Source organism: Photinus pyralis, unplaced genomic scaffold (genome assembly GCF_008802855.1).
Source record: "Photinus pyralis isolate 1611_PpyrPB1 unplaced genomic scaffold, Ppyr1.3 Ppyr1.4_LG10, whole genome shotgun sequence".
Lineage (NCBI taxonomy): Eukaryota > Metazoa > Arthropoda > Insecta > Coleoptera > Lampyridae > Photinus > Photinus pyralis.
The window spans coordinates 10,680,113-10,693,370 of record NW_022170250.1 but is presented as its reverse complement, the minus strand read 5'-3'; the positions used below and the strand labels follow the sequence as shown (position 1 = coordinate 10,693,370).

At 41.3% G+C, this 13,258-nt stretch overlaps 2 protein-coding genes across 2 annotated transcripts in view; both read left to right on the top strand.

Annotated features, from left to right (window-relative positions):
• The first annotated feature begins 607 nt into the window (after nucleotides 1-607).
• Nucleotides 608-3,572, top strand: LOC116160902 (spermine oxidase-like). Its single transcript, XM_031474044.1, has 3 exons — nucleotides 608-2,471; nucleotides 2,526-3,287; nucleotides 3,335-3,572. The coding sequence occupies exons 1-3, from the start codon at nucleotides 2,089-2,091 to the stop codon at nucleotides 3,570-3,572; spliced, it is 1,383 nt and encodes a 460-aa protein (XP_031329904.1). The 5' UTR covers nucleotides 608-2,088.
• A 4,124-nt stretch (nucleotides 3,573-7,696) lies between these two features.
• Nucleotides 7,697-13,258, top strand: part of LOC116160901 (ATP-binding cassette sub-family A member 5-like) — a 31,512-nt gene continuing 25,950 nt past the window's right edge. Inside the window, exon 1 of the mRNA XM_031474043.1 lies at nucleotides 7,697-8,035. The gene's annotated coding sequence lies outside the window, so the exon portion shown is untranslated. The remainder of the gene's footprint in view (nucleotides 8,036-13,258) is intronic.

The window sequence follows — 13,258 nt, the reverse complement described above, 5'->3', positions numbered from 1 at the left end:
CTTCAAATCTGCTCCAAATCTTATTCAAACCTTCTTCAAATCCTTTTCAAATCTTTCAAATGTCCTTCAAATCTTTTTCAATCTGCTTCAAATCTTCTTGACATCTTGAAATTCTATTGGAATTACCTTCTTGAAATTTTCTTAAAATCTTCTTGAAATCTTCTTTCGATCTTCTTCAAATCTGCTTCCAATCTTATACAAATCGTCTTCAGATCTTTTTCAAATCTTCTTCAAATCTCCTTCAAACCTTTTCAAATCTACTTCAAATCTTCTTCAAATCTACTTCAAATCTTCTTCAAATCTTCTTCCAATCTACTTCAAATCTTCTTCAAATCTACTTCAAATCTTTTTCAAATCTTCTTCAAATCTTCTTCCAATCTTCTTCAAATCTTCTTCGAGTCTTCCTCAAATCCTCTTCAAAACCTCTACAAATCTTCTTCCAATCCTCTTTAAAATCTTCTTCAAATCTTAGTTACATTTTCTTCAAATCTTGTTCCAATCTTTTTTTAAATCTTCAAATCTTCTTCAACTCTCCTTCAAGTCTTCTTCAAATTTTCTTGAAATCACCTTGAAATCTTCTTAAAATCCCTCTAAAATTCTCCTAAAATCTTGAAATTTTATTGAAATGTTTCTTGAAATCTTCTTGACATCTTGAAATCCTATTGCAATTACCTGCTTGAAATTTTCTTACAATTTTCTTGAATTCTCCTTGAAATCTGCTCGAAATCTGCTTCTAGTAATCTTCTTCCAATCTTGAAATCTTCTTAAAATTTCCTTGAAATTTTCCCAAAGCTTGGAAAGTGTTTTTCTAGGACTTCACCCACGGTATACCTATATTTGCCGCATGGGAGCCTCTTTTTTGCCCCGGGTCTTTTAAAAGGATTTTACGAAAGGAGGAGACCCTCATGTTACCACAGAAGGTCCTCCATGATCCTCATTTAGACCTTCGAATAGGGTTCTTATACTTGCGCCGAGCGGTCTTATGACCTTCCCAGTCCGCATGCAACTTAGTTAAAGACCCTGCGAACATCCTTACGAACTCTTTCGGCCTGAGACCTCTTACTCGTTCCTTGTATGCCCATGGTTTTTGTATGAGGCGTCTTGGAGACGTTATTTCGCTTTAAGCACCTAAAATGGTGAGGGACACCCTGTGTATGAGACGTATATCAATTTAGTATATTAAATCTCAGTTTTTTTACGAATAAGCACAGAATCGGTACTCTTTTAGCTATTTTTCCTTTTAGAATGGTTTGTAATTGCGTATAACGTGAAATAACATGTTTAAGTGTAGGCACATCTGGCCATTTTCGATAAGAGTTTTTGTTATCGGACGTGATTTAATTAACGCACGCGTTTTTTGGTGCGGCTTTCTGTCAAGGATCCCTTATTGCCAAAGTTAAAGTGTGTACCGTATGAATAGCCACCGGCAAATCGTCATATCATTCATTGAGAAAATTTCCCCATATACCGCTTCATAGTGAACGTGTATAAAAGTATGTTCGGCGATAACAAGCATCTCTTTGGAACTAAAAGTTGTGTTCAGTTGGGGTCATTGCGTTCATAAAGGAAGGCTCGTTTCGATTTTTGTAGCGGGCGAGAGAAGTGAGAAAGCGATGATTTTAAGCTAATTTTCGAGAACGAACACGTACCAATTTGGGTACGCAAATCATTATCATTATTGGTTTATCTCAAGTGAAAAACGGAAGATTTTCGTTTAACTTCATCTAGTAGGATCTGCAGGTTCTGGACGTTGTAGATATACTTCTGGTTCGCGGGGTTTGTAAAAGTTTTGAAAGATTTGGAGCTTTTCTGAAGTTTCTGTATACCTTTACATTCCTAAACTTTTGAATATGCCGAAGTTTTTGAGTGTTCTGAAGATCCTGAAGCCACTGGGTCTTCAGCTACTTTGTCTTCCTCAATTTTATCAATATCCTGTTGTACCTTTGGCGCCACTATATTCAAACTTAGATGGCAGCGTAAATTAAATTTAATCTCGTTACACGAGTAGACTTAATGAGCACTCAAACGTTTAGATAGGAAATCAGATCAGTGATAAGTTACTAAACTCTCATCATTGTTCCTACAACTATGTCGATTATCGGCCGCAATAATCCGAGCGTGATAATTATCGGTGCGGGCGCCGCGGGTATCGCCGCCGCTTCCAGACTGTACGCCAACGGTTTTGAGGATATAACCATTTTGGAGGCGGGGAGTAGGATCGGCGGTCGTATTCACAGCGTGCCCTTCGAAGGGTCGTACATTGATCTCGGCGCGCAGTGGTGTCACGGCGAGAAGAAGAACGTGGTTTACGAATTGGTCAATGGTTTAGGTATATTGAAGGAGGAGGATCTGAGCCCGAAGTTGTACCACTCAAGCTCCAAGGTGATCGAGGAGGCATTCCAGCGGAGGTTTTTGGCTGTGGCTGACGATTTGGATGGGGCCGAGTCTTTAGCGCAGAGGATCGTTGAAAGGTGATTTCCCAACAGCGGTGCTGCAGTGGAGACGTGTTAATTGTTTTGTTTAAGATTCCAACGGGAGGTTTGGGAGGATGAGGAGTTGGTGGGGGAGTGTTTGGAGTGGTTGCGAAAGAGCGCGCTTTCGTACGACGGTGCGTTTTCGTGGTTGAACGTTTCCGGATGCGAAGATTTTGAGGAGTGCGAAGGGGAGGGACACCTTAGCTGGAATGGACTCGGGTACAAGACAATTTTAAAAGTACTCATGTCAAAATTCCCAGATGCGTTGGAGTCGAAACTGCTGCTCGGTAAGGAGGTGTACCAGATCACTTGGGGGGACCAAGTCGTAGTGAGCTGTCTCGATGGAACCACTTACTCTGCCGACCACGTCATCGTAACCCCATCTCTTGGCGTGCTAAAGAAATGTCACAAAACCTTGTTTCACCCCGAACTCCCCCTCGAAAAGGTCATCGCGATCGAGACGCTGGGTTTCGATGCTGTTGGCAAAATCTTCCTTCACTTCCCAAATAAGTGGTGGGACCAGAACTTTACCAACATTAACTTTGTCTGGAGCGAAAGTGATTTGAAAAAGAGCGCCGAGGAATTTCCCTGTGAAAATTTCTCTGTAACTCAGTTTCAGAAGGGACGTTCTTGGGTTACGGGAATTTTCGCGATTCACACAGTGCTAGGCAGCCCAAACCTGCTCCTGGCATGGGCCAGTGGCGAATTTGTACCAGAAATTGAGACACGTACCGACCAGGAGATCATCAGCGGTATTGAGTACATCCTACACAAGTTCCTAGGGAAAAGACACTCGCCGGACGCGATTATTCGGTAAGTCACCGTCGGCAAGTGAGCGGTCAACCAGTTGGTATTTCTAGGGAAAAATGGTACTCACATCCTCACTTTTACGGGACGTATTCATTCCAAACGGTACAATCTCAAAAGCTGGGGCGGTCTCAGGCGAGCGTCCTAAGACAACCGCTCTTGAGCGCTGGCGGAAAACCCAGGGTTCTGTTCGCCGGTGAAGCGACTCACGCTAAATACTACTCGACCGTTCACGGTGCCATCGAAACAGGTCATCGAGAAGCTGATCGCCTGATAGATTTTTGTAAATGAAACGAAGTTGGGTTCAATTGGAAATAAACTTTTGCGCTCCTAATACATCAAAATTCTCGAAAATACTGCAATATACACCGCCCTTCTTTTTCAATTTCCTTTCCACCAATCAGGGTTCTAAGGTCTCATGTCAATCAGGCTCGAAGGATCCAATGTAGCTTTTACTTGGACCGGAACCCTTGTGTTAACGCGGCACCGATTCGTTTAACGCGCCAAAGCACCAATTGTAGCATGAGAGCTGTCTTAATGTACACTATACGGATCAAAGGACCACATGTAGTGTTAGGGCAAGCTTACACAAAGTAAAGTGGAAGGAGAATAAAACATCTTGGTCCACCAGCAGGAAAGGATATCTGCAATCGTCCTCGGTACGCCCCTGCAAAGTAAAAGCGAAATTAGTTTTACCAAATTTCACACGTTCCGAAATAGGTGTAGGGCCATCCGGTTGCGGGAAAATAATCTAGGTCATGGCGCCCGAGGATTTTGAATGTACCTATGCCGAGTCACGTGGGAGGACCAGTTTAGATGGGTGGTGGAGGAACGTTTCTCCATGGTGTTGTGGTGGATTATCTTTGGTGGTCGGTGAAGAAATTCTAGAGAAATTCAGACGAACTTCTATGTTCAGGCTACATATTTTCAAGGAAAAGCTGATTAAGTTGTTTTGAGCTTTCGAAAAAACTTTCTAGGGTGAAACAGAGGACACTCAAGTAGAAGAAGACGAAACACAGGAAGATGACAAAGAGAAAGGAGTATTAAGAACATTTAGAAGGTTTTATGGAATCGAGAAATGCATAGAATAAAGACAGACAAAGTAAAAAAAGATATAGAGGGCGCTGGAGGCGATACAAGGAAGCAATTGAGAATGACAAAAAATCAGAAACTGAGAACGCATAGGCGGTGCAGGAAATTTCTCACCATATCCTGAAATTATTTACGTAACTTGCGAGGGAGTCGTCTCAATGACCTACTGACTTAATGGTCAAGTTCCTGTTTTGAGGTTAAATGTTGTTTATCTCCACCGGCAGGTTCGCGTCGCCTGGTACGCCCTTGCTTTGTCAAAGCGAAATTACTGTCACCAAATATCACAATTTCCGAGATAGGTGTAGGGCCATCCCGTTGTGGGAAAATAATCTAGGTCATGGCGCCCGAGGATTTTTAAAGTACCTATGCCGAGTCACGTGGGAGGACGAGTTTAGATGGGTGGTGGGGGAACGTTTCTCCGTGGTGGTGCGCTGGATTATCATTGGTGGTTGGTAAAGAAATTCTAGAAAAATTCAGACGAACTTTTCAAGGAAGAGCTGATCGAGTGTTTTGACCTTTCGAAAAAACTTTCTAGGTTGAAACAGAGGACACTCAAGTAGAAGAAGGCGAAACACAGGAAGATGACAAAGAGAAAGAAGTATTAAGAACATTTAGAAGGTTTTTTGAAATCGAGAAACGCATAGAATAAAGACAGGCAAAGGAAAAAAAAATATAGAGGGCGCGGAGGCAATAAAGGGAAGCAAATGAGAATGACAAAAAAATCAGAAACTGAAAACGCATAGGCGGTGCAGGAAATTTCTCACCATATCCTGAAATTATTTACGTAACTTGCGAGGGAGTCGTCTCCATGACCTACTGACTTAATGGTCAAGTCCCTGTTTTGAGGTTAAAAGTTGTCTATCTCCACCGGCAGGTTCGCGTCGCCTGGTACGCCCTTGCATTGTCAAAGCGAAATTACTGTCACCAAATATCACAATTTCCGAGATAGGTGTTGGGCCATCCGGTTGTGGGAAAATAATCTAGGTCATGGCGCCCGAGGATTTTTAAAGTACCTATGCCGAGTCACGTGGGAGGACGAGTTTAGATGGGTGGTGGGGGAACGTTTCTCCGTGGTGGTGCGGTGGATTATCTTTGGTGATTGGTAAAGAAATTCAGACGAACTTTTATGTTCAGGTTACACATTTTCAAGGAAAAGCTGATTGAGTGTTTTGACCTTTCGAAAAAACTTTCTAGAGTGAAACAGGGGACACTCAAGTAGAAGAAGACGAAACACAGGAAGATGAAAAAGAGAAAGGAGTACTAAGAACATTTAGAAGGTTTTTTGGAATCGAGAAACGCATAGAATAAAGACAGGCAAAGTAAAAAAAGATATAGAGGGCGCCGGAGGCAATAAAGGGAAGCCAAGGAGAATGACAAAAAATCAGAAACTGAGAACGCATAGGCGGTGCAGGAAATTTCTCACCATATCCTGAAATTATTTACGTAACTTGCGAGGGAGTCGTCTCAATGACCTACTGACTTAATGGTCAAGTCCCTGTTTTGAGGTTAAATGTTGTTTATCTCCACCGGCAGGTTCGCGTCGCCCGGTACGCCCTTGCATTGTCAAAGCGAAATTACTGTCACCAAATATCACAATTTCCGAGAGAGGTGTTGGGCCATCCGGTTGTGGGAAAATAATCTACGTCATGGCGCCCGAGGATTTTGAATGTACCTATCCCGAGTCACGTGGGAGGACGAGTTTAGATGGGTGGTGGGGGAACGTTTCTCCGTGGTGCTGCGGTGGATTATCTTTGGTGGTTGGTAAAGAAATTCAGACGAACTTCTATGTTCAGGTTACACATTATCAAGGAAAAGCTAATCGAGTGTTTTGACCTTTCGAAAAAACTCTCTAGGGTGAAACAGAGGACACTCAAGTAGAAGACGACGAAACACAGGAAGATGACAAAGAGAAAGGAGTATTAAGAACATTTAGAAGGTTTTATGGAATCGAGAAATGCATAGAATAAAGACAGACAAAGTAAAAAAAGATATAGAGGGCGCTGGAGGCGATACAAGGAAGCAATTGAGAATGACAAAAAATCAGAAACTGGGTACACAGAGGCGGTGCAAGAAATGTATCATCTTATCCTGAAATTATACACGTACCTAACTTGCGAGGGAGTAGTCTTAATGACCAAAGGACTTTCAAGCAGGTCCATGTTTTGGGGGTAAAGGTTGTTCATCTTCACCGGCAGGTTCGCGTCGCCCGGTACGCCCTTGCGAAATGAAAGCGAAATTAGTGTCACCAAATTTGACATTTTGCGAGATAGGTGTGGGGCCATCTGATTGTGGGAAAATCCTTTAGGTCATGACCTAGATCATGGCGCCCGAGGATTTTGAATGTACTTATGTCAAGTCACGTGGGAGGACCAGTGTAGATGGGTGGTGGGGGAACGTTCCTCCATGGTGCTGTGGTGGATTATCTTTGGTGGTTGATGAAGAAATTCTATTCTCAAGGAAAAGTTGATCAAGTGAAAAACTTTCTAAGGTGAAACAGAGGACACTGAAGTAGAAGAAAATGAGTCACTGCAAGATGATGAAGAGGAAGGAATCTTAGGGATTTTTGGAAGAAGCTTTTGGAATCGACAAACGCATAGAAGAAAGCAGACAAAGTAGAAAAAAGCAAAGAGAGCACCGTAGACGATAAAGGACGATATCGAAAAAATTGAAAGAGAAGTAAAGAAAACAAAAGACATAAAATCAGAAACAAAATATAGTGGCAAGAAGAGGAGTCCTTGCAAGGAGGGACAAAAGGAGCGGAAGCATCAGAATAAGAAGTAGATAAAGATAAAAAAAAAGAAGTTGAGAGGTTGGACGACTCTAGGCAGGGAGGTAGTACAAAGGGATCTTTCACACCTCAACTCAAAGTTGTTTGTGCTCACCTTATGTCCTCCACTCAAGCGAATTTTCATTTTGGTTTTGAAACCGGGATTTTGTAACAATTACACCATATTTCAGCAAGCGGTTTCTACAGGGAAACCGCACCACCTGTTGTACGTTTCGCATCTAGTACTCCTTGAACTAGAGTACACCCTCTTGCAACTGCTTAGCGAATTATTCCCCCCCGGTTGTGCTCATAGTTTGTAATTAACTTGTCCCGACACGTTTCGGTTTAACGACCCAGACGTGCAGACTGCCTCATCCTCCCCAAAAGCGAAACTAGAACAAACGAGCCGAAGCCAAACTCAATTTTCGGAAACGCGCGTCCAAACGTCCATGACAATTTGTTTACAGAAAAAAAAGGGCATCAATTCCATCCCTTCTCGCGCGACACGCATTTACCCCAATACATTTGTATAGTGTATGCGCAGAACATTGTAGCAATCACCCCTTTTCAGTCGATCTTTTCCACCGGGAAAGACGCCGCTCGCTTCGCCTTTCAGCCCGCGACAAGCCTAAACTCGACAGAAGAATGCTAGTGATTGAAAACGGTCGACGGTTTTGCGTTAAATCGCGATAATTACAGCGAACGATGTACGTGTCTTTCGATCGCGTCGCGTAAACAATGAAATTAAAGCGTTCAAAATGGCGGCGAATTACCTACTTTCCGGTACAAATTTCGACGGCGGCTGTGCGTTCATAATCAGTTGGCGTAAATTAGAAACGAATTTAGAGAACTAATAAATAATTAATTAAAGTCAATAGTTGTTACAAATTTAGGGGTGAGTATCTATCTCTGATGGCTTGTTTGATTGTGATCGATAATTTCCCGCCGCGAATAACGAGGGTGAAATTACGCTTTTTTTTCTGACTCATACCCTTTAAGGGAATGAAACCCTTATTATTACGGTAAAGGGATGTATGAGTAGTATCAGGCGTTTCCGCACTATTGCGGCGGGTTACGCGCGTTTCCGCCTCCTGTTGTTTGCGATAGTAGATCGAAGGGGAGGGAAATTAATAATTAATATATAAATAAACAAACGATATTAATATTGATTTTCTATTCCCGTCACATTTTCCCCACCTTGACCTCGTTCGAAGGTTTTTACAAGAAAAAAAACTGGAAGCTTGATCGGTATCGGATAACGGATTTGGAATGTAGTCGTGACCTTTGAGCTAATTTTATTAATGTTGGTATTGTAAGGCATCGGATATGCTTTAAAGGGCACGGAAGTTGGGCAAGAGAAATGTCCCAATGTCTTCTTGGGCTTCCAAAGGTGGAAAGGCTTTTAGTCAATCGGATCGCTTTCTAAAATTTCAGTTACGAAATCCCTAGGTAAACCAAGGCAAGTTCTAGCATCAGGTTCAATGGGACAGGGACTCCTCCTGTGCTGGGTGCTGGTGGCTCGCAGTAGGTACTCCATACCTCCCCAGACACCATGATGTTACATTTTTCATTAAAACGTTCCAGTTACCCACCAGACACCAAGGTGTTACATTCTCCATTAAATAGGTCACGATATGGAATTTTCATGTATATATTTTCGTGGAGAATTTAGTACCGGGGGGTCTGGGGGTACAGAATACTCCTTATGATACTATTATGGTTGTTTTTGGAAAATGGTACCTCCCAGATATCCCATAAAACTTTCAGCCTTTGTGGGTTTCAGATGCTGTCAAACCAATCCCCTGACCCAGAATAATCAAATCTTCCAAATTCCTAAATGGAATGCAATCCCGCAGCAAAATCTCAATCCCGGTATTTGCGGGATTGTTAGGTGTTAATCCCGCGGGATCCCGGTATTTGCGGGATCTCGCAAAACTTTAAATAAATTGGCAAATAAGCAATTGCGAAGTCTGATCGAAAAAGTACGAATTGTTTTGGATTTTATGCACCAAAAATAATATGAAAAAGTGTTTTCTCGAGAAATTTTGGTGCAGTCAATTTTTGGTAAAAAAGGAAGGTTGTACACTGCCTTTTTTTGAGGCCCCCAAAAAAAATTGTCTCAGATCGACCCGGAAAAAAAATTTCTTATATAATGTGGCCTGTAGAATCCATAATTTCAATCAGTTCCTAGATTGGGCTACTAGTTCAAAAGTTACAGCCCTTTGAATTTTCTTTCGAAATTGGTTTCTAGTGTATAACTTTTGATTGAGAAGTCCGATCGAAAAAGTACGAATTGTATTGGATTCTACGTACCAAAATTAATAAGAAAAATTGTTTTCCCGAGAAATTTTGGTGCAGTCGATTTTTGGTAAAAAAGGAAGGTTGTACACTGCCTTTTTGTGAGGCCCTAAAAAAAATTGTCTCAGATCGACCCGGAAAAAAAATTTCTTATAGAATGTGGCCTGTAGAATCCATAATTTCAAACAGTTCCAAGAAGATTGGGCTACTAGTTCAAAAGTTACAGCCCTTTGAATTTTCTTTCGAAATTGGTTTCTAGTCTATAACTTTTGATTGAGAAGTCTGATCGAAAAAGTACGAATTGTTTTGGATTCTACGCACCAAAATTAATAAGAAAAAGTGTTTTCCCGAGAAATTTTGGTGCAGTCGATTTTTGGTAAAAAAGGAAGGTAACACTGCCTTTTTTTGAGCCCCGAAAAAAAAATTGTCTCAGATCGACCCGGAAAAAAAATTTTCTTATAGAATGTGGCCTGTAGAATCCATAATTTCAAACAGTTCCAAGATTGGGCTACTAGTTCAAAAGTTACAGCCCTTTGAATTTTCTTTCGAAATTGGTTTCTAGTCTATAACTTTTGATTGAGAAGTCTGATCGAAAAAGTACGAATTGTTTTTGATTCTACGCACCAAAATTAATAAGAAAAAGTGTTTTCCCAAGAAATTTTGGTGTAGTCAATTTTTGGTAAAAAGGAAGGTTATACACTGCCTTTTTTTGAGCCCCGAAAAAAAAATTGTCTCAGATCGACCCGGAAAAAAAAATTTTCTTATAGAATGTGGCCTGTAGAATCCATAATTTCAAACAGTTCCAAGATTGGGCTACTAGTTCAATAGTTACAGCCCTTTGAATTTTCTTTCGAAATTGGTTTCTAGTCTATAACTTTCGATTGAGAAGTCTGATCGAAAAGTACGAATTGTTTTGGATTATACGCACCAAAATTAATAAGAAAAAGTGTTTTCCCGAGAAATTTTGGTGCAGTCAATTTTTTGTAAAAAAGGAAGGTTGTACACTGCCTTTTTTTGAGGCCCTAAAAAAAAATTACCTGTCTTTTTAGGGTTTCAAAAATCATAGTACATTTTTAACAAAAAAAGTTTAACAATTATTTAAAAAATAATTCGCCGTTATCAGTTTCATTAACAAAGTAAACAGAGTCGTCCCCTTGGTCGACAAATTCCTCAGTCCCGCAAATCCCGCGGGATCCCGCTCCATTTATGTGCGGGACTAATCTCGCAAAAATGCTGCGGGATCCCGGTATTTCGGGATCCCGCAATCCCGGTATTGCATTCCCTAGTTCTGTCGTTTCATTAGATTTCAAATTCAAATTCAAAACGTTCAACAATCAAATGACTCATGTTTGGAATACCTCCAGGGGGAAAAACGTTCTTTCGAAAGGAGGTTGTATGGTAGTTTTTGGGATGTGATGGCTCGATCCCTCCTATGGTGGGGAGTACTCCATACATTGTGTGACCTTCTTTCGAAAGGAAGTTGTATGGTAGCTTTTGAAAAAAGGGACCTCCTTCCAGAGAGCCCCTGGTGTTACAATCTCCATTAAGACGTTCAGCCCTAGAACTCTCACGTATGGAATACCCACAGAAAGAGAAACTTTGATGATACTACCAACAAAAAATCATAAACATACTGATTATCCTAAATATTTTGGGGGAAAATTTAGTACCGGAGGTCTGGGGGGTATACACCCAAGAGAAAGCGATTATTATGGTAGTTTTTGGAAAAATGTAATCAACCCTCCTGTGCTGGGTGGTATTGGCTTGGGGAGGGGGGGGGGTCCATACCACCCAGACTCCTCAAGGTATCGAATACCTCCTAGTAAAAAGAGATTGTGTGACCTTCTTTTGAAATGAGGTTGTATGACAGTTTTTTGTTAAAAGCTAATCGATTCCTCCTGCGCTTGGAGATATTCCGTACCCCCCAGACTACCCCAGACTACCCCATACCCTTGGAATTCCCATGGACGGTATATCTTCCAGGAAGAGAAAGTTAGATCGTACTTACAACAAAATAATCATATACATATACATGTGTCCTATTCATTTTGGGGGAGAATTTACTACCTACCTGGGGGTCTGGGGGGTATGCGAATACCCACCAGAAAAAAGAGATTAAGTGACCTTCTTTGAAAAGGAACTTGTATGATGGTTTTTGGAGAAAGGTAATCGACCCTTCCCGTGCTGGGTGGTATCGGCTGGAAGATATTCCATACATGTGAGTTCCAGGACTAAACGGTTTAATGTGGAATATAAAACCGGGGAATCTGGGGAGCCGGAATACCCCCCTCCCCAGACAAAACCACATAGCACAAGAGGAATCGGTTACCTCTGTCCAAAAACTACTATGCTACTTCCCTACTTCCATTCGAAAGAAGGTTACCAAATGTCCTTTTCCTGCAGGGTATTCCCTACCCCCCAGACCCCCTGGTGCTATATTCTCATGTACGGAATACTCTCCAAGAAAAAGAGATTGCGTGACTTTCTTTCGAAATGACATTTCATGGTAGTTTTTGGAAAAAAACACTGATCGACTCATTCTGTGTTGGCTGGTATTGGCTTCCATACCATCTAAACCCACCGGTGTTACATCGTCATGTATGGAATACCTCCCAGAAAGAGAACAAACATTTGATCACACTCAACGATTCCTCTTGTAGTAGGTGGTACTGGCGGGAGGGGGGGGGGTTATTCCATCCCCCCAGACCCTCCGGTTATACATTCTCCATTAGGCGGTTCAGTTCTTGGAGATCACATGTATGGAATATCTCTCAGAAGAAGAAATTTGGAGAACTGAGGACCGGAGGGACCTAGGGGTATGGAACACCCTAGCAAAGGAAGAAACGTCTCTTGAAAATAAGTGGTATGCTAGTTTTCTGGCAAAATAATCGATTCCTCCTGTGCAGGGTAGTATTGGCTGAATGGTATTCCATAATCCCCCCTCCCCTCCCGTGTTTACATTCACTAGTCCTTGGAAATCTCTTGTATGGAATACCTCCCGGAAAGAGGAGATTTGATGACACTCAAAACAAAATAATCATTCATGGCGATTATCTTAAACGTTTTAGGAGGAGAATTTGTACCGTTGGGGGGGGGGGGGTCAGAGCAGTATAGTGATCTTCTGTCGAAAAGGAGTTGTATGGCATTGGTTGAGAGGTATTCCATACTCCATTACATAACATTTTTTGGATTTTTTAGTTTCTTGAAATTCCACAGTTAAAATTTTTCGGATTTGTAATCAGAGATCTCATACTCTTATACTCTTCAGGTCCGTAATTAGAACCCTCAGATCTTTAAGATCCTTGAGAGCATCACATTTCTTTGAATCCTTCGTTCCTCAATTCAATGTGTAATTAGAGCTTTGGGATCTTTAGGATCATTAAGATTTTTGAGTTTCTTTAATTCACATTCAACATTTCTCAGATCCCCATTAAAACTTTAGGATCTTTAATATTCTCGACTCTGGTTTTTGACTCATTTTTAAAAATTTTTAAATTCGAAAGCAAGTAATTGTGATCTTTTTGGATTTTTTTAGTTTCTTTAAATTCCACATTTAAAATTTTTAATGTCCCCATTTTCCGATTGCTTATTATTTCCCCTTCCTATCATTATGTTCTTCAGAGGTTCTATAGATCACGAGAATCCTTCCCCCCCAAATTTACAGGCCTTCAGATACCTCAGGTTTTTAGAATTCCTGCGACTATTGGGAGACCGACCAGCACGAAAAATGTTATGTCAGTTTTTCGCAGGCCTGGATAATAAATTTTCCCAATTTTACAATTGTCTCTCAACGCATTTATGTGACCCTGATACCCCAATT

Bases quoted from the DNA above. Each gene is read 5' to 3' on its own strand.
- LOC116160902 (XM_031474044.1), top strand. From the start codon at position 2,089: ATGTCGATTATCGGCCGCAATAATCCGAGCGTGATAATTATCGGTGCG. The intron at 2,472-2,525 runs GTGATTTCCCAA...GTTTTGTTTAAG, and splicing joins GCGCAGAGGATCGTTGAAAG to ATTCCAACGGGAGGTTTGGG. The intron at 3,288-3,334 runs GTAAGTCACCGT...TGGTATTTCTAG, and splicing joins TCGCCGGACGCGATTATTCG to GGAAAAATGGTACTCACATC.